This window comes from Heteronotia binoei, chromosome 15, assembly GCF_032191835.1.
Source record: "Heteronotia binoei isolate CCM8104 ecotype False Entrance Well chromosome 15, APGP_CSIRO_Hbin_v1, whole genome shotgun sequence".
Lineage (NCBI taxonomy): Eukaryota > Metazoa > Chordata > Lepidosauria > Squamata > Gekkonidae > Heteronotia > Heteronotia binoei.
The window spans coordinates 21,936,278-21,963,690 of NC_083237.1; the positions used below are offsets into that span (position 1 = coordinate 21,936,278).

Sequence of the window (27,413 nt, forward strand, 5' to 3'; positions counted from 1 at the left end):
TTGTTGGGAACCTAGCATGCAAATCATTATTTGTGTGAATGATTTATTTATTTATTTTATGATTTGTATCCCGCCCTTCCCACAAGTGGCTCAGGGCGGCTCACAACAAGTGATTGAACATAATTTAAACTAACATTTAAAATATAAAAATTAAACATTCAAGAATTTAAAACCTAAAAACATTAGACAATACAGCAATGTGCATAACAAAGCTACATGGTAAGCTACCTATCATTTCCCGTATCAGTTAGATGTAGACTAGGTGTAAGCTAGCCGGAAGAGGGTTGTCTTACAGGCCCTGCGGAACTCAATAAGGTCCCGCAGGGCCCTCACCTCCTCCGGCAGCTGATTCCACCATGTAGGGGCCATAACAGAGAAGGCCCTGTCCCTAGTTGATTTTAGGCGGGCTTCTTTTGGCCCAGGGATAGCGAGAAGATTTTGAGTTCCCGACCTCAGCACTCTCTGGGGAACATGTGGGGAGAGACGGTCTTTCAGGTAGGCAGGTCCCAGGCCATATAGGGCTTTAAAGGTAATGACCAGCACCTTGTACCGAACTCGGTATATTATTGGAAGCCAGTGCAGAGCCCGAAGACCCGCCGAATGTGCCCCCACCTTGGGAGGCCCAATAACAGCCGGGCCGCGGCATTCTGCACCAGTTTAGTTTAATTAATTAATTAATGATTAAGGTAGATTCTTCTCCCTTTCTATTGCCAGCAGTGCCTTATATAATGTCTTTGGGCCACAGCTGTGCCATCGTTTATAACAGGATGCACATTTCTGTTAAGACTAAAAACAAAGCAGGAAAAAGGGAGACACTGAACTACAAGGTGCAGAAGCTTGGTATGCAATTAGAAATTTGTTTTGTCTGACATCTCAGGAATTGCAGTGCAGACTTCACCGTACTTATGGTGAAATTTTTATTACATTTGCAATTTAATCTCTTTATGGGACAGGTTGGAAAACTATAGAAAATGGCTTAATTCCCAACTGGCTTGCAGAGAAATGCAGCTTATGTAAGAAAGAGCAGGTAAGTGCCTGGGTTCCCTGCTGAAGGGAACATACTAGAACAAGAGGTGGCTGTAGTGGGAGTTCTTGGTTTTCTTCCTGGCAAAAATTGGTGAGTGATGAATAGAGGAGTAAAACAGACATGAGGTAGACATTGGGAATCAAGGCTTGGGACCTGTCTTCAGTAGGTAGAATGGAATATGATCATTACACAGTTAACTTGCTACTTTGAACTAATGGAACTTGGTAACTCTTTTTTCATATCTCCCCCACTCCCTTGCTTCTGTGGTTGGGGAGGGAAAGAGAACTCAAGGTAGCTGCAGATTTCTGTTGGAGGCCTTGCTGATTCCAGCAAAAATTCAACTGTCCCATTGTATGTATGTAAGCCAGAAATATGATCAATATCAAGCCTACAGATTCCCAAATCTGGCTTTACAAGTTATAATAACAATCTCCTGTTGCCCAGGGTTTTTCAGAGATCCAACCAGAGCTTGTTCCAGATGCTGAAGGAAAGCTGAAGACATACAGGTGAGGGTTGAGAGTAACCATCTTGGATTAGCTGAGATTCTTTTGTCAGTTTCACCTCTTTGAGATCAAAGTATAGCCTTAGTAGACCTGACTACTTTCCCCTCCCTTTTCCAACTGCAGAAGCCAATGGAATCTTTTCAGTAGAGAAACAGACTCAGGCCAGACTGGTTAAAGGATCTTTCAAGGACCTAAATAATGAACTGTATGTGTTAACTTGCAAATTAGTTCTGTTTCTGATGCATCTGGCTTATTAGTTGTTGGCAAACTGTCCTCTCCTCTGTTCTGTTCAGTATCAGCTTACAAATTTGCCTACCATGAGGTTTGCCAAGTAACACTTAGATATACTTCCACTTAGGCCTCAGATTCAGTGGGAGCTTACAGGAGCGCAGCTCCTGAAGCTTTCTGAGAGTTCCACCTCCTCCTGAGAGTTCCACCTCCTTGTCCATTGAATAGTATGTGCAGCTGCATAACAATCACTGGATGAGCTCCACCACCTATTTTTCTACAAAATGACCCCTGCTTCCGCTGTATGAATATAGGAGAAACTTTATTGAACTGCTACAGGTACAAGACCCCATCCTTAGACAAGGCCTGCCAGAAGGGTACATGGATAGTATAGACACCCACTAAATAGTCCAGGAAAACGTGGGCTTTCCCCTCCCCTCCCAGGCCCCATTAATTGCTTACAGTACAGCTTAACCCCCCCAGTAGCTCAGTAGGTCACAAGGAATGACATTGGAAAAGCAAAAACCATGGCAGAAGACATTGCATGGGTCCTGACACTTATAAACTTTCACAGATTACATGGGAAAAGGATATCTTTTTCTGAGAGCTCATTCAAGCTTTGCTTAAAACTTTTGCCTCTTCTTTGTGGTCTCTGTGCAGTCCACACACTTAGGTAAAGGGCCTGAGTGTGCCCAGACTGAGAATTGTAGAGCTCTGTCAAAAGCTTTTTGGCATGCTTTCTCCCTGCCCTGGGGAGCAGGTTCACTCTGCTCATGCCTGGAGCTGAGGGAAAAGGCACCATCCACTCAGTTCCTTTTTGGTTTTTAGTATTGCCTGAGATAGAGGCATTGCTCCCAAGACCAGTGCTGTTCCTCTCATAGCTATCAATGGTACATTCATCATGGAGCATATGGCTCTTCTATGAGCCCCTGGGGCTCCCTTGTCCATTCATCAACATAATTGAGATCGACATCCTCTTTGCTATCATCAGCGCTCGTCCTTCTGCTCCCAGTGGGCACATTGGCTGCCTTCCTACTCTCCCTCCGTCTCTCCTCGTTGGCATCCATGTCACTCCAGATCTTGAACCCAGTTGTCAGATCTGAGGCTTTGATCATTGCCATGCACTGACTGGTACTGACACCGCCGGCCTCTGAGGAATGATCGCTGTTCTCCCTCCTTAGACTCGGCAGTTCTTCTACATACTGATGGTTCCGTGCCTATGACTGTACATGGCAACATACCAAGACTGCCTCTTCGGCCCCACCACCGAAATAACTCCGCAAACTTGCCGGATTTTGGATGCCCGTGCCATCCCACCATTGGGCCCTGACTACATTGCACTTACCTTTCCAGAACCAACCAACACTGGAACTGAAGATTCCAGTTCCAAAGGGGACAAACTACTTTGCTCCCACCATCTGAAGTTTTTTTGGAGTTTATCTGACATATGGCGACTCTCCTCCAGATATGGGTGGCTATGGATGCCCTGAAGGTCACTGGTGTGGTCCAGCCTTTCTTCCAGTGAGACCTACTGCCATCTGCCATACTTCCTATGCTACCAGTCCATCTGGAAACCTATGAAGAAGTGTGGAATAAGCCAGCATTGGTAGCGTCAGTACTGAAATGTTATGAAGTAATCTACTGGATCCAGTCTTGAAACCCAAGGCTTATTTGTTTGGATATTTATCTCACCCTTCCCTGCAGGGCTCAGGGCAGCTCACAACAGATTAAAAATACAGATAAAACAATAAAAACATTCTGCAGTTCAATAACTTAATATACTGAGATGCCCAGGATTTTAAAAGGGCTGTTGACAAACACCCCCACAATTACTGAATAAGCTAGGTCAGCGATGGGGGTATGGAGCAGGGGAGTCCAGAATCCTTTACCTGTCAGCTCACTAATCACCTGGTGTGTGGCCTGCACAGAGACCATGAAGAAGATAAATAGGTTGTTTACCTGTCACCTATGATCTTCGAGTCATCATCTGTGCAATCGTGTGTGCCCACCCAGCCTTTCCTACTGCTGGCATTTCCTTTTCACTTACCTTGAGTTTTTTTATTTACCAGTGGTACACAGAAGGAACTGAGTGGGAGGCGAGTTTTCCCTCAGCTCTAGGTATGCATGGTTAATGCCTGCTTCCCAAAGCTGAGGGAAGGCCCACCAAAAATAAGAGAGCTCTAGAATTTTCCTGACGAAGGTCCAGTGCAGGCACAGAACCCAGTGTGCGACTGCAGAGATGACCACTTGAAGGTTACAGGCATAGGTTACAGGGAAGCAACCAGTTTTTCCCTGGGACCCTAGAAACTACTCTTTTAAGTCTGTTTCTGAATAATGTGGATTATAAATGGTGTAAATAAATTAATAATTTTAGCATAACATTGTTTGAGCTTTACTTAGGGCCTGCAAGACCTTCCTCTTCCGACTGGCCTTCGCTGAAGAAAGAAGCTGCTAAGGATAACCGCCACCACAAAAGAACGAATAGCAATAGCACTTTTATTAATTTAATTTATTTGATTGATTTTAAACTTGTCAGAATTTTGATTGCTGGATGTAACTTTGTTTTTATATAATGCTGTTAGCCGCCCTGAGCCTGCTCCGGCGGGGAGGGCGGGATACAAATAAAAATTATCTGTCTATAAAAAAAATTATCTATAACTTAGGATTTAGGGCAGGGGTCTCCCAGCAGATACCTCGTGAACTCCTGGTAGCTCGCCAGCTGCTGCAGAGTAGCTTGGCATCCTCTAGAAGACTTAGGAAAACATCTGTCTAAGCTTTTATTCTTTGAAATGAATATATACACACGCACACACAATGTCATAAAAGTGAGTACACCCCCTCACATTTTGTAAATATTTAAGTTTATCTTTTCATGTGACAACACTAAAGAAATGACACTTGGCTACAATGTAAAGTAGTGAGTCTACAGCTTGTATAACTGTGTAAATGTGCTGTCCACTCAAAGTTACGCAACACACAGGCATTAATGTCTAAACCGCTGGCAACAAAAGTGAGTACATCCCTAAGTGATAATGTCCAAATGGGGCCTGAAGTGTCAATATTTTGTGTGGGCACCATTATTTTCCAGCACTGCCTTAATGCTCTTGTGCATAGAGTTCACCAGAGCTTCACAGGTTCCCACTGGAGTCCTCTTCCACTACTCCATGACGACGTCACGTAGCTGGTGGATGCTAGAGACCTTGCGCACCTCCACCTTCCGTTTCAGGATGCCCCACAGATGCTCAATAGGGTTTCGGTCTGGAAACATGCTTGGCCAGTCCATCACCTTTACCCTCAGCCTCTTTCGCAAGGCAGTGGTCGTTTTGGAGGTGTGTTTGGGGTCGTTATTCATGTTGGAATACTGCCCTGCGGCCCAGTCTCTGAAGGGAAGGGATCATGCTCTGCTTTAGTATGTCACAGTACATGTTGGCATTCATGGTTCCCTCAATGAACTGTAGCTCCCCAGTGCCAGCAGTACTCATGCAGGCCCAGACCATGACATTGCTACAGAGGTTGAAGGGGTGGGGGGTCAGCCTGTCAGTGCTCAGACCATATGCCGCACGCTGCATCAAATTGATCTGCAGGGCTGTCGTCCCAGAAGGAAGTCTCTTCTAAAGATGATGCACAAGAAAGCCCGCAAACAGTTTGCTGCAGACAAGCAGACTAAGGACAGGGATTTCTGGAACCATGTCCTGTGGTCCGATGAGACCAAAATACACTTATTTGATTCAGATGGTGTCAAGCGTGTGTGGTGGCAACCAGGTGAGGAGTACAAAGACAAGTGTGTCTTGCCTACAGTCAAGCGTGGTGGGAATGTCATGGTCTGGGGCTGCAGTTCATTTAGACATTAATGGCTGTGTGTTGCATAATTTTGAGCAGACAGCACATTTACACTGTTATACAAGCTGTAGACTCACTACTTTACATTGTAGCCAAGTGTCATTTCTTCAGTGTTGTCACATGAAAAGATATACTTAAATATTTACAAAATGTGAGGGGGTGTACTCACTTCTGTGATATGTTGAGTGTGTGTGTGCGCATATAAATTTCTCTATCTGCTGCTTAATTGGTAGCTTCATTTCTGGTGTTTGTAGTCCATGTTTTGGTCTGCTTTGAAAGAAATTTTCTGAGTTATACGGTTCTAAGCAAACTCATGTGATTTCTGGAGTACCCTCTTCTTGAATTTGTGTAAGCAAAGATACGTTTGAACCCCTTGAGAAGCTGACTGGGCCATTTCTGCCTCTTTTGTTCCTTGTGACATGCAGAATTCACCTCCCCTGGGGAGGCTCTTTCCAGTGCTCCATTACCAAACTCAAATTTGATGTAACGGCAGCTGTGACTATCGAATATGCATATTGCTCCTGGGATCAGCACCTGAGCATAGCTGAAATGCAGACGTGGATGGTAGCTGGACCGCTGTTTGAGATCTGGGCAGATGTTGAAGAGAATGTGGCAGTTGTTTACCTTCCTCATTTTTTGTGTCTACAAGGTAAGGCAGCATTGAGAACAAAAACAGGTAGTAAGGATTGCATTTTCTCAAGCAGCCACATTTTTAGACAGATTGACTCTGTGTGCGAGAAAAGGTTTGCCCCCTAAGTACTTGTGAAAAAGGGGATGTAGTCCCTCTAAAACATCATGTCAGATACAACCAATCATAGTTCCATTTGTTTCATCACTACTACCATCCCTGTCACACATACACCAAAAAAACTTCTGCAAGTCGTTAAAGAGATTTGCATTACTGAGGCAGATGGACAGAGATGGCCCATCCATTAGGTACACCTAGGTGGATTCCTAGGGCACCAGAGCAGGTGTGTGTGTGTGTGGGGGGGGAAGAGGCTCAAGACTACAAGGTAGCTGAAAGAGGAGGGAGGCATGGAAGCCAGCAGATATGGGCTCGCTTCGTCTTTATTCCTCCTGCCTCTGTACATGCAGTCTCTTGCCTGGCCGGTCATAGCCCTCTTCTCCTGAGGGAGGGAGGACGAGCAGGAGCTACCAGCTCTGCACCCACCCAGCTCCATTTGCAGTGCCTCTGCACCAGCCCAGCTCATGCCATTTGTGTGTGTGTGTGCCTGGGTTGGCTATGGTGCTAGAAACCTTTGGACTGATCCTGCAGGTGTGCTGTGACCTGGAAGGACAGATTTGAGTTAGGAACCCAGGATCTAGATTCTCTTCACCCAGCCCCCTTTCCCTTATAATGCTAGATTAGACTGCTGTCTTGGTTCATGGGAAAGAAGTCCAGACTTCTAATACATTCTAAACTTATTTTCATAAGGTGCCAGAACAAACATTGATCTGCTCTGATTCCAATAACAAGATCATATGAAAAAACAAGGTTATAACTCTTGTTTCTTAACAATTTGTTCCTAGGTGGAGGAACAGTCGTCTCTCAGATTAAAATTGCCCATTTTGTTGGAGCAGGGTTGATCCTGGAGGAACCGGCATGGGTGTCCCAATTTTATGCTTTGCGGAAGAATCCCAAATTCTCTCTGCTGGGTGTGCTAATTAAACCACTCTACGACAGGCTCTTCAGTGTGCATGCTGTGGTGATACTTTATCAGATTTTCAAGAGCATCGCAGTACTTAATGTGGTGCCTTCCATGAAGATAGACCCAACATTTAACCTCTACTTGGTTCCCAATGATTCTTCGTTGATACAGGTGAGAACCAACAAGATGGGATGCATGCCTCCCCCTATTCAGTGCTAGTAGGTAGAATGCAGGGCTTAGGCAGGTATCTATTAATGGATGACAGTCTTGCTGAGAGTTATGAATAAAATAGTGCATGGAAGTAAAACTGCTTGTGATTTTATTTTCTAACAATGGGATACAGAAGGGCAAAATATGTGTTCTTTAAAAACTATCAAATATTAGAATCAGATATTAAAACAGTGTTCTGGAATGAGTTCTCACTTTAAAAGAATAGGCAATAACGTTCCTAATGTTAGCAATAATCTATTAACAATAAAAGGTTACGTCTTTAACAAAAAGATTTCTGTGCTGTTTAAACCATCCTTTAAAAATGTGGATATTATCTTAATCGTTTGTCAGATTCTAAGTCTTACTCGTAGTAAATATTTAAATGCTAATGGAATACTAAATAGTTTAAAACTGTAATCAATATCATCATCACCTTTAATATAATATTTGGATAATTTCAAAAATCTAACTGATAATAAGGGTAGTAAGATTGCCATCTCTGCTGACATTTTATCAGTGCTCAACTATTTGTATTAGTTTTGCCTTTGTTGCATACTCAGCTAGTTTTTCTTTCCAGATCTTTATTATAGGACATTCTTCTGTCTTCCATTTCATTGTAAATATTACTCTGGTAGCTATCAACATATATCTAAGAAGGTCTTGTGAAGTTCTTTCTATGTTTTGGCAGGATTCCCGATAACATAATCTCTGGTTTCATCGGGAATTTGGTTTTTAAAATATTTTGAATCTCTTTATGTATGTTTTCCAAGTATCTTTTCATCTATATGCAAGTTCACTAAATAAGATAAAAAGTGCCTTGTGCTTTGCATTTCCAGCAAGACCCTTTGTAATTCTTGTCCACCTTTTCAATATCTTTTGGAGTGACATATCATTGGTAGAATAACTTGTACCAGTTTTCTCTTAATACTTGGCTAGCAGTAAATCTAATATCTTTAGTTCATATATTTTCTCAGCATTGAAACTGTATTTCTTCACGGAAATTTTGCATACGTTTAATCATGCCAGGTTTAACCTGTTCTTCAGAATCATATTGAAGCAGCACCTGATAAATTTGTCCCAATAGATGATCTTTAGATTGTGAAACAATCTTTTTTTTTTAGTCTGGAAGCAATGTGAAAATATATCCAACATTGTATCTTCTTTCCTTCTTTGATCTTTTGCCGTGTCTTAGTCAGGCCTTGCCAGTCTATCATATCTCCATAGAATATAAAATTGTTTCTCATTGTGTGAGTGCCATAATAGGCATCTATTGTGACATTATTAGTGGAATTGTGGGGCTGATGCTGTAAAACTTCTACTTGGTGCTTGAACTACAGTGATGGTCTTAGGACAAAGGCTGTGAAAAGAGCTCCTTCATCCTCTTTCCAGACCTTCTGGGTCTCACTTTGCAACTTGCCCTGAACTAACCGCTAGAATTGAGACTGCAGCATACCTGCCTGAGATCACAGAAATGACTTATTCCATAGTCTTAAGATCCTTCTGCACATTTAAAGGCAGCAAATCTGAGTTTTCAAACAGGAGTATCCCAGGCAGGGAGCTTCAGCCTTCCTTGTCCTCTGCTGAGCAAACCTCTGAACAATATGTATGTTCTCAAATACATGTTTATCTCATTCACTCTTCACAGTTTTTCACATCTGTGCTTAAAATGCAGCCTGCCTACTCAAAGGCTTGTCTCTTTGCAGCCAATCCCCACTGAATGTCTCTTGGTTCATTTGCGACGCAGCAGGACACAGAAAAGCTGTTGGCATGAATGTCAAATGTTCTTAAATTATTCTTTCAACGCTCTTATTTTTAGTGGGTTTCATTGTTTGCTATGGGCAAGCAACTACTTTAGAAACCCATAGTGATTACTGAAACAGATTATCAAAGATTTCAGGTTTTCACGGCTGGTAACATCATTAGGGTTTGTAGAATCTTTTGGGATCAAGTGCCGTGTTCTACTGGAGAAAGTTTTCCTTCCAGACGTTTCGTTCTCAGCTGCGGAGAACATCCTCAGTGGCGTTGCAGCCGGAGCTGCTCCGGCTGCAACGCCACTGAGGATGTTCTCCGCAGCTGAGAACGAAACGTCTGGAAGGAAAACTTTCTCCAGTAGAACACGGCACTTGATCCCAAAAGATTCTACAAACCCTACTGAAACAGATTATTTTGCACTAAAATTTCTATCATTTTGTGAAGGGCAAGTGAAGTACTTCCATCACAGTCCAGTCTTTCTCTGTTAAAATAATCCAAATTGTCTGATTCCACCATCTGATTAATATTCTCCTGCAGGACAAGGTGGCAGTCATATGGTCAGTAGTTCAAAGAAAATTTGTAACAGATTTCAGTCAGTTAGAGCTATACTGAGGCTTTTGGGCCTCATGGGTTTAACTAATGTGGTCCCTTTTGCACATCTGTTAATGAGACTGTTAGAAAACTGGTTTCTGCAATCTCTTGATGCCCTACATGACTCAAAATGGAAAAGGTTATCTGTCAAGTCTGCATCTAACTCTGGCTCAGTCAGAGAGCATTCTGGGTAGAACCAAAGTATAGTCAATTGCTGCTAGCTTAAACTCTCCCTCACCCCCTCCTTTTGTTATGTAGTGTTGCTTTGAAATGGAAGGATGTCAAAGTCTTCTCTCTGCCTTCTCAGGCTTGGCTCAATAGGGGAGTTGGGAGCCTACTATGATCAAGGCCAAGCAAGGCCTGAGAACGAAAAAGTAACATCAATGTGTGAATGTTCCTGCATAACCCCCACCCTTTTAGGAATCCCTTTGAAGTGTCCCTTATAGTTTCGTATCTACTGTATGTTCCTCAGTCTTTCAATGCTGGCATAGCCTGCAAGTACCAGAATCCAATAAACTAGCTTCTTTGTATCAACAACGACTCGTTATTGAATCTGCCGACTTGACATTTTGAAGGACTCCCGATTTCGAGCTCCATCGTCCCGGCAACTTTGTAACCAGATGGCCGAAAAGATTCCGGAAGGCGAGGAGCTCCCCTTTGAAGAAGGGGAGACAGAGGCACCCTGGCACATCTTAGACTCCAGGAGAACGGCCGCCTCCCCTCCGCCATTTCAGCTGGTGATCGCCCCCCGGCAGTACCAGCCACGGACTTCGACCACCACCATGGACGAGGCCCCGATCTGCCGGGACGCCATCATGACTCGCCACATGTGGAGAGTTAGGATGGTTGAGCCAGAGCCCACCAACCCGAACACTCTCGAGACGGGTGAGGCGGACAGCATCATCGTCGTTCGGGTGCCCGAAGACGAGGGCGCCGAATGCAGCGAGAGGGCCGAGGGGGGCGAGGAGGAGCCGCGGCCGAAAGACATGCATGTGGAAGATGCCTGCATGTTCGAGCCATGGTTCGCAAGGAGGTCGACGGGGCGGTTAAGGGGCTGAAGGATGAGATACAAGCCCTGACCACCCAACTCGCTCGGGCTTTGGGAACCGCTGGACCCCGGAGACCTCCGCCAGCTCCACAAGTACGAGCTCCCCCGGTCCAGCCTCAGGCTCCCCTCCCTCCGAGGGGGCAAAGACCGCAGCCGGCGGGCCCTGTCGCCCCTCAGGGTCGAGAGTTGGAGGCCACCTTCGACGGGGATCCGGAGGAGGTGGACTATTTCGTCATCCAAGCGAATAGCTACATGTACTACTGGGGGAACACCTTCCCCGATGAATTCAGCAGGGTGGACTACCTGGGCTGCAAGCTGAAGGGGGCCGCGAAGAGGTGGTACGTGAGCCTGTACGAGGCTATGAGCCAGGAGCTGGACTATGTCCACACCTTCCTACAGGGCCTGATGGCTCAGTACAAGGACCCCCTGCAGGAGGCTCGTGCCCTGGCGGCCCTTCAGGACATGCAACAGAGTCCCGATCCATCCGGGAGCACGTTGCTGAGTTTAGGGCGAACGCAGCCAAGGTGCGAGGGTGGAGCGAGCATTTCACCCGGGGCCTGAACGCCAGCATCCTGGATCGGGCCCTAACGCAAGCCCGGCCTAACACCTTCGTAGGTTGGATCCAGCTTGCGGGAGAGGTGGAAACCAGCCTGAAGCGAGTGGCGATGCAATGCCAACACCAATCGGGGAAGAGCCACCCCAAACCGGGTCCTCCCAAAACTGAAGCCAAAAAACCCGTAGGAGGAGGAGGAGCGACCGCAGGGCCCCGCAGGTGCTTCAGGTGCGGCGACCCGAACCACTTGGCCTCCAGCTGCCCGAATCCCCTGCCACCCAAAGGAGCTCCAGGGGTGGGGAAGGGCAATACTCCGACCCCGAAGAAACCGGCCAGCCGCCCTAAGGAAGCGGCGAAGAGCAGCGCGGCAGTGACCGAGGAGCTGGACGAGGAGGTGCTGCTGTCGGCCGAGCTGGCAGGAAACGAGACTGACCTGATCTGAAGGGTGCCAACCAGCAGGTCGAGCCGGAAGAGGCACCGGTGACGGTGAGAGTAACGGGATGCTTATATTTTGTAACAGTGAAGCTGCTGAACCCTAGCTTAAGAAGGTTCATGCAAGTCTGGGCGCTAGTAGACTCGGGGTGTAACCGAGAGCTAATTTCCCCCAAGATAGTAGACGCCCTAGGACTCGAGAGCTCGCCCCTACCCTGCCCCATGCAGTTTGAACAGATGGATGGGCCCGTGATGCGGGGGGAACCATGTAAGCTAGAGACTCAGCCCCTCCCAATGGGGATCGATGAGCATTGGGACCAAGAGGTTTTTGTCATCGCCCAGTCCTGCTCGTATCCAGTGGTGTTGGGGGTGGGATGGCTAGAGAAGCACGAGCCCCGCATCAGGTGGGGGGCACAAACAATCCGATTCATAGACCCTTCATGCGCGCACCACGGGTGGAACCCGGCTTGGGGCCCGAGAGCGCCGGTGGCAAAGGAACAGGCGTGCATGTCAGTAGAAGAAATTCACACCGTTCCAAGGGCCTACAGGGACCTAATGGGGGTTTTTAGCGAGCAAGGAGCTAACCAGCTGCCCCTCCACCGAGCCACGGACTGCGCCATCGAACTGATCCCAGGGGAGACCCTACCTAGGGCAAAACGGTACCCTATGGGATGGGAGGAGAAGAAGGAGCTATGCAAGTTCTTAGACCAAAATCTAGCCCGGGGCTTCATTAGACCGGCCACGGCCCCTCACGCCGCCACGGTGCTATTTAGGAAGAAGAAGGACAGCTCGCTTAGACTTTGTACGGACTTTCGCGGGATAAATGTGATTTCCACCTCCAACGCCTACCCCATCCCCCTTATCCGGGACTTACTGAGCACGGTCTCGGAGGGCAAGATTTTTACCAAGTTGGACTTGAGGGATGCGTACTTCAGAGTCCGCATCGAGGGGGATGAGTGGAAGACGGTGTTCAACACACCGATGGGACAGTTCGAGTACCTAGTCATGCCATTTGGGCTGCAAGGCGCCCCAGGAGTGTTTATGAACTTTATCAATGATGTACTTAGAAAATTTTTCTATAAGGGGGTGGTGGTGTATCTTGATGACGTCATTATTTACTCGCAAGATGAACAATCGCATGTGAAATTGGTGGGGGAGGTACTCAGCACCCTGCTAGAGCACCAACTGTATGCGAAATTATCTAAATGCGAGTTCCACAAGACAGAACTAGACTACTTGGGGTTTCGTGTGTCCGGGAAAGGGCTGGCAATGGATCCGGCCAAAGTACAGGTGGTAGTAGAGTGGTACCCCCCGAGAACATGTAGACAACTCCAATCTTTTCTCGGGTTTGCGAATTTCTACAGAACGTTCATAGCGGGGTTCGCCCAAATAGCCCTTCCCCTTACAGAGCTCTTAAAGATGAAGGGGAAAGGGCCAGACGCAAAACACCCAGGGGCCCGGTAGAATTGGACTGCGAAGTGCCAAGAGGCCTTCGACAAACTGAAACGCCTATTTACTAGCGAGCCTATCCTGAGCCACCCCGACGAACAGTGGGCCTTCGTGGTGCAATGTGACGCCTCCTATGTGGTCGTCGGAGCCATTCTCATGCAGAAGGATGGGGAGGGGAAGCTGAAGCCTTGCGCCTACATCTCTCGGAAGTTCTCAGGGGAACAGAGGAATTGGTCAGTGTGGGACAAGGAAGCTTTTGCAGTCATGTTCGCCCTAAAAACCTGGCAGTCCTGGCTAGAAGGAGCTAAGGTGCCCTTCGAGATCTGGACCCGACCACAAAAACCTCGAGGCCCTCACAGGGAAGCGAAAGTTGAGTGAAAAACAGGTCCGGTGGGCGGGGTTCTTTCTGGCAGATGCCCTCTCCCAGTTGCCGCAACACAAAAGCCAAAGAGAGGAGGTGATAGATTTCTTCATTCCACCTTCTCAGGTGGCAGCCATGGTCACTACCCGATCCCAAAAGAGAAAGGAGCTAGAGGGCGTAGGCAGGGAAAAACTGGCCGCAGAGACAGAAAGGGAAGGAGAAGAGAGACCCGAGGGGGTACTGAAGGGGAATGACGGGCAATGGTACAAGGGAGGTAAACTGTACGTACCAAAAAGCCTAAGAGCAGAGGTTCTGCAATTTTGCCACTCGAACAAACTGTCAGGGCATTTTGGCTATGTGAAAACCCTGCATTTGATCAGCAGACAGTTCTGGTGGCCCTCCTTGAAAAAGGACGTATTGGAATATGTGGCTGGTTGCCAGTGTGCATCATGGCCAAAAAGATGGGGGGGGGAGCCTCCGGGACTTCTAAAGCCTCTAGAAACGGCCAAGCGGCCCTGGTCTGTGGTTTCTATGGACTTTATTGTAGAACTGCCCCCCTCTCATGGGAAAACAGTCATCCTGGTGGTGGTAGACACATTTTCCAAACAAGCCCACTTCATTCCATGCACCCAGCTCCCCACAGCGAAGAAATTGGCCACATTATTTTTCGACCACGTGGTGAAACTCCACTCATTCCCTGACAAGGTCATTAGCAACCGCGGGCCACAGTTCGTTGCCACCTTCTGGTGGGAGTTTTGCAGCTTAGTGGGAATGGAGCAAGGCTTAAGTTCAGCCTATCACCCCCAGATGGAAGGACAGACAGACAGAGAGAGTGAACGGGGTGCTAGAACAGTACCTCCGCTGTTTTATCAACCACCGCCAGTCCGACTGGGTAGACCTACTCCCTTTTGCGGAATATGGGTACAATAACAGTGTGCACAGTTCAACCAAAGCCTCCCCCTTCTCTACCGTGTATGGGTATGAAGGGAAACCGATGCCTCTACTACCGGGGGGGGGGGGAACCCCCTCAGACCCCTCGACTTTTGAACAATCGTGGCAGGGACCGAGTGGTAGTTGGAAAATCACTCAGGAGAACTTAGAGGCAGCTAAGGAAACCTATAAGAAATACTACGACAAGTCTCATGCCCCCCAGTATGGGATTTCAAGGTGGGGGACTCGGTTTTGTGTCAACCAAAAACCTGCCTCTCAGCCAACCATCTAGGAAACTGGCCTATAAGTTCCTAGGGCCCTTCAAGATTAAGAGAGTCATAAACCAGGTGACCGTAGAACTGGAGTTGCCCAAGGCCCTCAGTAAAATCCACCCTGTATTTCATTGCAGCCTTCTTCGTTGAGACCCTGGGGCTTCGAATTGGCATCCTCGAGAACCAGCCCCTCAGCCTGTAATAATTGGAAACCAGAGCTATCACGAGGTCCAAGAAATCCTGGACTCTAAAATCAAAAGGCGGATTCGATACTACTTAGTAAAATGGAAACATTTCCCCGTCGGCGAAAATGAATGGGGCGCTGAGGAGGACATCTCAGCACCTGACCTGAATTAAGAGATTTCACCATAAGCAAGCCAACACGGGGGTGGAGGCGGCTTAGGGGGGGGGGCGCAGTATGTCAAGTCTGCATCTAACTCTGGCTCAGTCAGAGAGCATTCTGGGTAGAACCAAAGTATAGTCAATTGCTGCTAACTTAAACTCTCCTCACCCCCTTCTTTTGTTATGTAGTGTTGCTTTGAAATGGAAGGATGTGAAAGTCTTATCTCTGCCTTCTCAGGCTTGGCTCGATAGGGGAGTTGGGAGCCTACTATGATCAAGGCCAAGCAAGGCCTGAGAACGAAAAAGTAACATCAATGTGTGAATGTTCCTGCATAACCCCCCCCCTTTAGGAATCCCTCTGAAGTGTCCCTTATAGTTTCGTATCTACTGTATGTTCCTCAGTCTTTCAATGCTGGCATAGCCTGCAAGTACCAGAATCCAATAAACTAGCTTCTTTGTATCAACAACGACTCGTTATTGAATCTGCCGACTTGACATTATCTATTCCCAGATGAGTGGTCCGCTCCCTGTCTTGGTGGTCCCACTGGGATAATCTGTTCTGGGAATGTAAGCTAAGTACACAAATTTTCTCTGAGAATTTCCTCCTAAATTGGGCAGCACATTGTGGGGCATACTCTGTCAAGGGCCACATTAATTTTTTTTAGAGGTATGCTTTGAATTTCTTTGGCAGCTCTAGTCAGCAACAGCCATGTCCAGACAGTACCAGCACAAATTTCATACAGACAAGGCAGCACAGGCTCCCTTGTACTCACTATGGAAGATCTTATTCATGTTGGCACATAGATCACTGGGACATCTAGTTCTAACAGACGACTATCACAGCAGGGCTGTCACATCTACCCATAAATGGTGCCTCAGGGACTGGAGTTGGCCTGGAGTGGACCTTTTTGCTTCCCAGCTCATCTCAAGTGCCTCCTTTGCTGTTCCTTGGCAGTATTGGACGTGGATGTTTTTCAAATGCTGTGGTGAGGGACTATCTTCTATGCATTCCCACCAATCCCCATCCTGAGCAGGGTGTTTGCCAAAATAAGACCAGAGGCAATGAGATATATTTAAATTGCCCCCTTTTGCCCCAAACAAATGTGATTCCCAACTTTGTGGGTTCTCTCCAAAATCCCAGTACATTGTCATCTGCATATTTTTCCCCTTTCTCACCTCTGGCAAAGAACACTATTAGTGGATGTAAGGAAATCCTTATTTTTTTTATCTGAAATGCACTCAGACTTTTTGTAAAGAAGAGAGCCTTCTGGTTTGTTTTTTCTAGCCCCTTGTAAGGGATGGGTAATCTCTGCCCAGATTATATCACGTTAGGTGGTTACTTTGGCTCATTGAGTGGTCTTGTGTGCAGGCACACATCCCTACCTCCTTTCTCTGCTGTAGAATCATTTGCTGTGTGAGTCCTCCATGGCTGCAAAGGGAGGAGTGCTGTCCTCACTCCTGTCACATGCTGTTTGAGCAGGAAAAACTGACATAAGATGGGGGAGGGGGAATGCTCCAACTCTTCTGGTAAGAGCTAGAAAGCTTTAGTAGCTAATCTCTGGCTGGCCTGCACAAGTGCATTCCCCATGTGTGCCTGCACACAAGACCACTCAATAAACAACAGTTACAGATAAGTACAACCCTGTTTTTCTTCTAAACAGGCAATCCAGGAAACAGAGGAGAAGTTCCACTCAGTGCTAGTACGAAAACCCCCTCAAACAATGAAACCCTTGCATTACGGTTCTTGCTATACTGTGTCCAGTTCAGCAGACCTCAAGATAAACCCTCAGGTAGGTGCATCGACTTCAGAAATACTTGGGCACTGTTGCAATGAAATGTGTTTGTAACTCTCTTCTCTTGATTGCCCTAATGGTATTACATGTCTTATACAGAACCAAAGGAGAAGTTGTGGGCTTGGGGGATGAGGCTGTTCGTTAATTAACTCTTAATTAATAACATGAGAATTTGGGCATTTGTTTTTTGATTGCACTACTTAAGTGAAAGTATAGAGTCCAGCATTCTGAAAATCTCAGTTTAGTTAAAAACAAAACAGTGGTGACACACAAATTCATGAAGCATTCCTAATTTTTTGGTTTGAGCAAGTGGACATTTCAAGGCTGTGCTCTGTTTGGGGCAATTTAATTTTTTCTCCCTTTTTGCTTATCTTTGATGTTTGTTGTTGTTTGTTTAATTTTTACTCTGTCTGGCTTTTAACTTTTTTAAAGAAAAGTGTGGAGAAGAAACAATTTTATGGTTTTAACTGTGTTTTAATTTGGTTTTAACTTTGTGCATCTTGTCAGAGACTTAATCTTACTTAAGCCTACCTATTATCTAATCATTTAACTATATATCTGTTTCTACTTTTAACTCTGCTTATTTATAAACTTTACCTGTTTTAATCTTATTCTATTTTAATTATTTTAGGTAAGTATTGCTTGTTGTTTTTATTTAATTGTCCTTATAACTGTCCTCTCTGGGCTAATTAAGCATATGAGAGACAGATCTGACTGAGATTTGATATATGCAAAAGAGGTTTGATAGGTTATCTCTGTTAGTAATTATGGTTAGTAATTAGTAGTAACCAGATAGTAATTGCTTTTCCTCCCTTCTTTCTCACTTTAGGCTCAGTCTTTTTTATTTTTCTGTGAAAAGCAGAGTGAGTTTGGTGGATTCTGTACGTATTTAACAGCAGCGTTTAATTTTGTGGTTTAACTTTTAAGACCAACAAACTTAAATGTATCTGTGCAAGCATGTACATGAAAGCTTACATTCTGAATAAAAGTTTGTTGGTCTTAAAGGTGATACTTGACTTCTGCTTTGTTCTAGAATACCATTGTTGCTCCAGACAGAAAGGGAAAGACTTAGGACTTCTGGTATAAAGATAACGAGGCTTTATTTCTTTTACAAATGGTTAATTTTGCGGCTAGAAAACCTTTTTTTGTCAAACTTAACCAGCAATTTAGATCTTTTATTTGGCAGGGGGAAAAACCCAGAGTTAAGTGGAAAGTGTTAACTGATGGAAAACAGAATGGAGGCTTAGCTCTACCTGATCTAGAAATTTATCACCTAGCGTGTTTGACTTTATGGTTAAAGGATTGGGTAACCCTAGAGGACAAACGTATCCTAGCCTTAGAAGGATCTGACTTACAGACAGGTTGGCACGCCAACCTTTGGTATACAAAAAACCCCCAAACTTATTTTAGAAATCATTTGATTAGGAAATCCTTGTATGAAGGCTGGAACAAGATTAAAGTTAAGATATATGGGGGCAAAACCCCAAGATGGATTTCGCCTGAAGAGGCAGCTGTCCAACCACAGCTTTGGGAATCATCAAGAGTGATCAGGTACAAAGATTTACTTGACGACAAGGATAAACTGAGGAAAAAAGAGGAGCTAGTGGCTCAGGGATTCAAGATAGACTGGTGGGGTATGTCTCAGATCACATCAAAATATAATAAGGATAAAGTATTAGGTTTCACAAAACATAATTTTGATTTTGACAAAATATTAATGGTTGAAAGACATAAGATAATTAAGAAGGTTTATAATTATCTTCTACAAATTAAATTGGAGGATGAAACGGTTAAAGAAACTATGTTGAAATGGGCAAAAATTTTGAAGAAATCTATTACGCTAGATCAATGGACCCTCTTTTGGAGAAACAATTATAAGGTTATTAAACCGGTTAACTTTAGAGAAAAATTTTTTAAACTCTTCCACAGGTGGTATGTCACACCGGTCCAACTGAATAAAATAAACCCATCCATCCCCCCGAAATGTTGGAAGTGTGATTCAGGGATAGGCTCGTTTTTTCATTTGTGGTGGGGTTGTGAGCTAACTAGAAAATATTGGATTGCGGTGCATAGGTTATTAACAGAGATTTTAAAAGTGAATATTAAATTTAAACCAGAGATAATGTTACTCTCGATGGTTCGAAATGAAGTCCCACGAGAGGATGAGTATATAACAATATATATTGTGACTGCGGCTAGAATCCTTTACGCTACAGTTTGGAGACAGAAAGGTGTCCCACAGCAGGATGACCTAATACAAAAAATCATGAATGTAGCGGAAATGGACATTCTGTCAAATTTGGTAAGAGGGATTACGAAATGCGATGCCACAAAGAATTGGGAAAAATTTTACCTATGGCTTGGAAACAAATGATTTGTATGGAAACATACATAAAATCACTTATTAGTTATTGATACTGTTTTAATTACAATTTAAGATGTTATAATTTAAGATGTTGGATGATATATGTAGCTATGTAAACTAATGTAACCACAATCATTCTCTACTAGGATACTCTTTTTCTTTTCTTTTTTCTGTAGTTTAAGTTTTACTTATGAATAAAAATTAAAAAAAAAAAGATAACGAGGTTCTTCCAGGATTCTACTGTAGGGCCTTTGATTAGATATTAGAATTCCCTAAAAACTCCAATCTCAAATAATAACTCAATACCTGTAGCTAGAAGGCCTAGGAGAAAATCTGCTAATTCCACAATCCTGACTGAGGAAGGTATAACTGGACAGAGGACTCAGAAATGTACAGCAGGACCCCCGGATAGAGAGCATATAACTAATGCTGATGCTCACAACCCTAATTTGGAGGGTTCTGGTGAAGTGGCACTGGATGCGATTGAAGCTGATCATTTTTCTTCCTTCAGCTCCCTTACTCCTTTTGAACAAGATAAAATGATTAAAAAGTTATGTTATCTGCAAGAAATTCTGGAGAAATAACCCCTGATGAAACTCCCTCCACCCCACTTCAGATAACAGAGCAATTTCAACCTATGGAAACTGAGTGGGATTCTACTCCCTCCAGAACCTGAGATTATAATTCATTAAGGGGAATGGCTCTGTCATAATAGATCCTAATAGCTGATATTGAAGGAGCGGATCACAGTAGGTTGATGGTTGGCTGGGAAGGAGAAAGGGTTGCCAACTCCAGGTTGGGAAATTCCTGGAGATTTGAGGGGTGGAGCCTAATTTGATGTTCTCCAACTCTGTACCAGGAATTGCACTTTACATACAAGAGCCCTGGACAGCAGCAATCCTATGTCCAATTCAGTATCAGAAACACTGAGAGAGTCGATGTCAGTTTGAAAAATAAGGAAGATCTTTCCTCTGTCTGGGATACTTCACTTGAACCAGGTACATCTTGTTGGATGGTGGATTTTTATGGGTAGTTTAAGGCAGCCTTGCACAAAAGTCTACAAGCTTATTTCACAAGTATATTGGCATAGATATGTGAGAGGTGTGAGAGATTTGTTGAACTTAATCTCTTAAATAGATTTTGGAAGAGCTCCACTGAACCATGAGTACTGTACTGTCTTGTGCTCCCAGGCATATGGACACCAGCAGCTACTCAAGGCTCTGCCTGGCAGCATGCTACTCTCCTGGCTTTCCCAACCTTTAGAAGGTTTTTCTCTCCTTCAGCAGCTCCTTTTTCTCCAGCAGCTGGCCTTTGCAGGGATTATCCACTGAGAAGACTGGGGTTCCCAACTTCTCTTCCCTGTCTTGCTTAGTGCATCTCCTGCTACCCAACATCTGGTTACCATGGGGACAATTTACTGTAGTGGGCTCGACTGGGGGATTAGAACCTCACTAGTTGACTAATTGCCTCTTTCTTTCCTGATGTCCATTTTGAATAATGTGTTCAAATGGTGGAGGTCTATGTAGTACAGAGAGCAGCTATTAACATTAGAGGTTTTAAAACAGTTATTAAAAAGGAAATGTCCACCTGGAGGTCCTTAGCACAACAACAGATTGAGCAAGGGACCCAGAAGAAATGTGTAAATACACCATTTCTCTGTCACTCTGTATATGCTGACCTTGTTATAAGGCAGGCCGTTTAACATAGAAGTTAAAAAGTTAGACTCCATTGGCACTTTTAAGACTAATAAAAAAAGATGAAAACAGGATTGCACTTACCTATAACTGTTGCTCATCGGGTGGTCTTCTGTTCAGGCATGCATCCCTCTCTCTTTCTGTGCTGCGGATGCTTTGTGGGATTTTTGTGGGCGTCTCTCCACAGTGGCGAAGAAGGAATGAGGGAATGAGTGCTTCACCTCCCCTGATCACATTCAAGTTTAGGCAAGAAAGGCCAGCCTGGTGGGAGAGGGGGAACACTTAGTGCTTTAGAAAGCGCTAGAAGAGAAGAGATTACTAATGGATAGCTCTGCAGCAGGCCTGTGCCAATGTGTGGTCCCATGTATAGGTAAATGAATCCCAGTTTGTTCTCATTGAGTGGCACAATCAAATTCTAACCTGCGGTGCACTGGCAAATAAAATTGAGAAGAATCAGCCTAGTGCATGCTCAGCTCCTTGCATTTGCTATATAGCAAGCACACAAGCCTTTATTGGCATATATCAGATTATAAACAAGGCAGAAAAGAAATACAGAAATAACAAAATAAACCAGTCATATACAGCTATACATTGGACAATTGATCCTTGATTACCATACTCAGGAATAAAGCAACCTTTTCAGTTATTTCAGATGACAAATCATTAAGAAGCCGGCATACCTTTGCAGCATCTGAGCAACTTGTCTTATTGAGCAGAATTGGATCTAGAAACCTAAGGCGAATAGTATCATATTGGGAGCAGTAAAGAAGAATGTGGGACAATGAATCAACTTGTTTTAAGTTGCATGTACAAAATCTTAATGAGAGTGGGATTTTTTTTATTTCTACTATATGTAACTGCTGATGGGCTAGTATTACATCTGGCAGCAGTAAATGCTCTGCGCAATTGTGGAACATGGAGAGTTGATAGATAAGAAGACAGATGACCAATAATTGCAGAAATTCCCATTTGCTATATGAAAAATACTTGTGAAGCAGTACACACCTTTTAGTAGAACAATCTGTTCACATTTGCAGATGATCTCCCAAGTATGGAATGAAATAGCCTTAACATAGGGGCCAAATTAGATTTCAGTGCTGGTGGTAGGTAAAATTCAAACTGAAATTCAAGCACTTCTTGGATCTATTCAAGGTTAAATTATAAAAAACAGTGAATACTAAGAGCAGTTGCTTCAAGAACGCCTTATGATTATCAGGGGAAGATTGTCCTTCTTTAAAAATGCCTGGGCCTTCACCCTTGAAAGGAATGTGTACATTCTGAAACAGGAATGTAGGATTACACTCTGCTAAATGGGAGAAACCTCAATGTAAGCAGAAATTACTTGGGAAAAATGGCTCTGACAATTTTTTTTCCTTCTGTTTCTATCCTAGAGGACTTATTGATTCTCACAATCGGCACTGGATCAAAACTGAGTACACTTCAGATGGAATTTTCTAGCATGCAAATTGAAAAAGGGAAAAGAGGTATTCACAATTTCCTAGGAGTGAGGGTGGTGAGGGCTTTACATGATCAGGAAACTTCCTGGTTTATCTTCTGTGCAATCTCACATTGGGGCATCACATGTGCAGGCTGGCCTTTGCATAATTTTTCTAGTTTAAAGGAATTTGAGGGGGCATCCCTCCCTTTCAGTGTGAACACAGTGCCCTTTCCCATCTCAAATGTCACGTTCTCTGAGGGAGTGGCGTCCCCTTCCCTCAGTTCCTTCTTTGCAGGTTAAATCAGTTCCTATGGTTACATACGTTTTGTAGGCATACCTTGTATTCAGTTACTGAGTTGCTTAGAATAATGTCAGAACTGTCAGGTGGCCACCTATGCAGGAGCTGCATTTAGGCATCTCTTTACAAACTCTTCTGTTCATGTAGAAGACTAGAAGATTAATATTGTGCAACTTCACATTTGTATACTTTTTTTTTCTTTCTTTCTTTTTTTTTTGCAAAAAAGGGCAGGTGTGAACTCAGAAGGGCCAATACTTGGTGTTTTTTTTACTTCCATCTACCCTTCTCAGGGTGTTAATGTTTTAGCTATTTCAGAGATCCTTCAGAAAGATCTAGACCAGATCTGGAAAATCAGTTTGTTCAGATTCTTGAGAAAAGAAAGACCTTGCTTTCTAAAGGAAAGTGGTGGAAGGGTATCAGTGACACACTATTTCCTAAACTTTGGATAGCTGAGACAACATTTTGGGGCTTAAATTACCTTTTGGAGCATGATTAACTCAGACATCAGCAAGGAATAACTTTCAGGTATTTTAGGAGTTGCAACTGCTCATCAGTAGAGGAGCATGTCTGGCTCTGGTGTTTCTGAATGAGTCACTGTTCCAGCCATGCCTTCTCTTCCAATCCTGCCTGATACACCAGAAGTACAGAATTGCCTGCTTTAGTTCACATCTTCAGTGTCAGTTCAGGAAAACCAATGAGCAGGTGCTCCCCTTCTTCTTAGAGACTACTTTTTGTGATGGTGACCTACAAATCTAAATTTACTAGGTACGGTTAAAAAGTAAAAAGGTAGTCCCCCATGCAAACACCAGTCGTTTTCAACTCTGGGGTGATGTTGCATCACAACGTTTTCACGGCAGACTTTTTACGGGGTGGTTTGCCATTGCCTTCCTCAGTCATATACACCAAGGTTTCCTAAACTCCCCCCCCCCCCATGGCCTGGTTATTTTTACACTTCTCCTTTGTGGTCCACTAAAATTTGGGGGTGGAACCAGGAAATGACGTACAAATAAGCCTAAAACTCTTGCAATATTTTGTTAGGAAAGGTAGAATAGCAGGATTTTGCAATGCAATTTTAAAAATAAAATATCAAGAAAAAGCAGAAGGATCACATGGCAGGAAACTAAAAATATAAAATGTTCTTAGCCTGGGAAAACATGAAACGGCAGGGCATTTCAAGCTTCTCTCCCCCCCCCCCCCCCCCCCGGTCTACTCAGATTAGTAATGAGAAGGAAAGAAGGAAGGAGACAGGGGAAAAGTCTGTCAGAAAGAGAGAGAGAGAAAGACAGACAGACAGGGGAAAAGACTGACTGACAGAGAGAGAAGGAAGGAAGTCGGGAAAAGACTGACAGACAGAGAAGGAAGACAGGGTAAAAGACTGACTGACAGAAAGAGAGAAAGAAAGTGAGAAAGAAAAAAACATAAAATGGCAGCCTGGGAAAACATGAAATGACAAAAGGGAAAAAAAAAGAGAAAAGAAAGGAAAAGAAAAATGGAAAGAAATGGGATGGGAGCAACTCACCTTTAAAACTGGTGACTTTCTGTGCCACGCAGCTTGGCGTGCTAAGCCCCGCTGGCCAGCAGGAAACCCGGAGGCCCCCGCACAAACACGGCTGGGCCTGCTGAGCTCCGCCGGCCAGACGTCAATGGGAGGCCCCCACAACCTGGCATTGAGGCTTGCATGGCCCGGTGCTGGGTCGCTACCCTGCAGATGGGAAACACTTATCTACGCTCCCCTCCCCCCAGCAAGCAGGGTACTCATTTTACTGTTCTTGGAAGGTTGAGCCAACCTTGAGCCTGCTACTTGAACCCAGCTTCCACCAGGATTGAACTCAGGTCATGAGCAGAGAGCTTGGACTGCGGTACTGCAGCTTTACCATTCTGTGCCACAGGACTCCTACTTGGTATGGTTACCCTTTGTTAAAACGAGTAGGTACATAGGTTTTTAAATCAATGAAGTATGCACATATCAATAAACCTGCAAAAGCCTGGCACCCACTTTTGATTTACACAATTTGCATTGCTTAGTTACTACTTTAACTATCATGGTTTCCTTCAGTAAACTCTTGCGTATTCTCAGTTGCTAAGAAATCTGTTTGAAATGTCTAGCCTCCCCTGGGAGGATTACAGTTCTCTGTGCTCTGGGGATAAAGACATGGCTGGAAAAGCCATTTAAGCCTGCTGTGACATGGATACATCCTTGGATCCTTCTTCTTTCTCTGACAGGGATGCAGGCGAACCCCTCATTGGAGCCTCATTTCATCGAGCAGCACAGGGAGCAGCTTATCCAGAGGACTGCTGAAGTGGAGGGAGTTTTGGATCTCCTCTATGGAAATGTTCTGGATGATGAGCAATACCAAAGAATCTCTTTGCGGGAGACTAACCCAGAGAAAATGCGGGAGCTCTACCGGCTAGTACCAAGCTGGGACGACTCTTGCAAGGATCGGCTGTACAAGGCACTGAGGAAGAAAAACCCGTTCCTCATAGCAGACCTTGAAGGGATATGAAGCTGTGAAGAAGATGGTGTAGTGCCATCCAGGGGGCAAAGAGAATCCTGATTTGCATGGCTAAGGACCCAGGACACTGTAGTGTCTTTTCCCAAGCATAAAAAGAGAGACATCATCTCTTTTGTGCTATGAGGAAGAAATGGTAACCAGGTGCATGGACACTCTGAGAAGTGAACAGGTGGGGGATGGGGAGGACTTACTGGAAGCAGCAATGCATCTACATCACTTCTGCTATGACCCCGAAGTGATTTCATTGTGTAGTAATGTCAGAGCAACACTTTGGTATTTGGACAAAACCTCTATGGTAAATTTGGCTTCTACCATAGAATTTTTGCCCAAATACCAGAGTGTTGCCCTGATGTCATGTCATCACTTCTGGGTCACGTTGAAAGTGACATAAAGGGCCGGCGTCATCAGTTCTGGTGTCCTAGGCCCCATTCCTGGCAGATCTGGGAAAGCGAAAACGGCTGAGTGGCACCTATGCTCTTCGGAAGCTGCCTTCCCTTGCAAGGGAAGTTAGCCTCTGAAGAGCACAGGCGCTGCCCTGTCCTGCTGCTTTCACCTTCTCAAAAACAGAAGCAGCGGGGCAGCGCCTCCACTCTTTGGAGCCTTAGGCAGGCTCCAAGGAGCACCGACGCCTCTGCATAGACCTGGGAAAGTGAGAGCAGCATAGTGAGGAGGAGCGCTCCTGTAGGTGAGGTGGGGGCCAGGCAGCCACCTACCTGGCTTCCTCCTATACACTGGGCCTGGTGACATAGAGATGTTGCTGCAACATCCACTAGGGCTCACTTTTTTTCTGGTAAGTCCTCCCCACTGGCTAGATGATTGGTGGCAGACAGTGGGGCCTATGCTGAGGTTGTTTCCCTCCCCAAACTGCACCCTTCCAAGTTCCAGCTCCATATCACCAAGAATTTCCCAACTCAGAGCCGGCAACCCTATCCTGTTATAAGCCTCAGGTTTCGTCTAATTGGGTATTTCATTAATAATGTCTGCTAGCACAGTTTCAGTTACCCATCAATGGAAATGAAATTAATCATTAAAACATATACACATGTAAGCAAAACAAAACCATGAGCTCCCGCTCCATCCCCTTTACTAAACCAGTCTTTACATTACTCATTTTTTTTCAGGTTTTGCTCCCTTTTCCAAATGGCTGTTTATTAACACTGGGCAAGGGACTACTCATCAACACATTCTAGTTTACCTGTGGCCAAATTGTGATTTGAACCAGAGAAAGGCATGCCCCTCCAACCTTGGATCCTCACTTATGGAATTTTCAGGAAGTATCATGGGTGCCACCACAAAATGGCTGCTATGGGGAGCAGAGCCAGTTGCAAAAACATTGGGAGATTTCACAAAATGGTTTAAAGTCAATCATAATCCCACAAGAGGTTGCTCCTTCTGAATGAGCACATCCAGAAAGAAAGGTTGGGATCTTCTCATGCAATCCCTGGGCTGCAGGAAAGCTCAAATCACCTCTTTGTTTTGTGGAAGAGATGTTGTTTGATCTCAATTTCTAAAGCAAGGGGAAGAATTGTGCTGTGTGTAGCTACAAAGAAAGGTTGCCTGTGGATATAACAGAGTATATTTATGGTGTTAGACAAAGCACCCTAATTTTCCTCAAGGGTTAACATGCTTATTAGAAAGCCTAGTCTAGTTTGCAGGTGTTCATGATTTGGGCCTTCCTGCAGATACTTTCCTTATCTCTTTCAAGGCCATCATAATTGGTTAATCTTGAGAACCTGTGCTCAGTTGTGTAACCAGATTTTTTTTTTGGAGGGGGGGATTAGGACAGATGTTAACATCATCTGGAAAGTTCTATCAAGGGAGATTCCTGATTGAATCCAAGAAACCATGTGGTGCCAGAGGGTACAGGCCAGTGGGAAGCTATGCTTATGCTCATGCCAATCTAGTACGCTTTGATATGTTGTGCTTCATCATAATGGATAGAAATGTATAGACCACATTTATGCTACTGCTTCATTTTTTATGCTGCAAGAAGATTTGTCATTTAATACCAGATATTAAATGTATTAGGATGGTTAACATCTTTATTTTCTCTGTTGCTAACCTATAGAGACTGTACTGTATAGTGAAATTTTTTAAAATCCATAAACGTTTATATATTTTTAAA

At 44.6% G+C, this 27,413-nt stretch overlaps 1 protein-coding gene across 2 annotated transcripts; it reads left to right on the forward strand.

The window, feature by feature from the left end:
• Nucleotides 1-1,452: 1,452 nt before the first annotated feature.
• LOC132584388 (apoptosis-associated speck-like protein containing a CARD) lies at nt 1,453-27,413 on the forward strand. 2 transcript variants are annotated; one of them, XM_060256258.1, is made up of 4 exons: nt 1,453-1,533; nt 16,849-16,977; nt 20,205-20,343; nt 24,999-27,413. In XM_060256258.1, exons 2-4 carry the CDS (start codon nt 16,909-16,911, stop codon nt 25,277-25,279), a joined length of 489 nt encoding a protein of 162 aa, XP_060112241.1. In that variant the 5' UTR covers nt 1,453-1,533; nt 16,849-16,908; the 3' UTR covers nt 25,280-27,413. The 2 variants fall into 2 exon arrangements, with proteins under 2 accessions (XP_060112241.1, XP_060112242.1); XM_060256259.1 differs by lacking the exon at nt 1,453-1,533 and having other exon boundaries at nt 16,760-16,977.

Coding starts and splice junctions, on each gene's coding strand:
- LOC132584388 (XM_060256258.1), top strand. CDS start 16,909: ATGAAACCCTTGCATTACGGTTCTTGCTATACTGTGTCCAGTTCAGCA. Junction 16,978..20,204: donor ACCTCAAGATAAACCCTCAG/GTAGGTGCATCG, acceptor ACTCTGTACCAG/GAATTGCACTTTACATACAA. Junction 20,344..24,998: donor GGATACTTCACTTGAACCAG/GTACATCTTGTT, acceptor TTTCTCTGACAG/GGATGCAGGCGAACCCCTCA.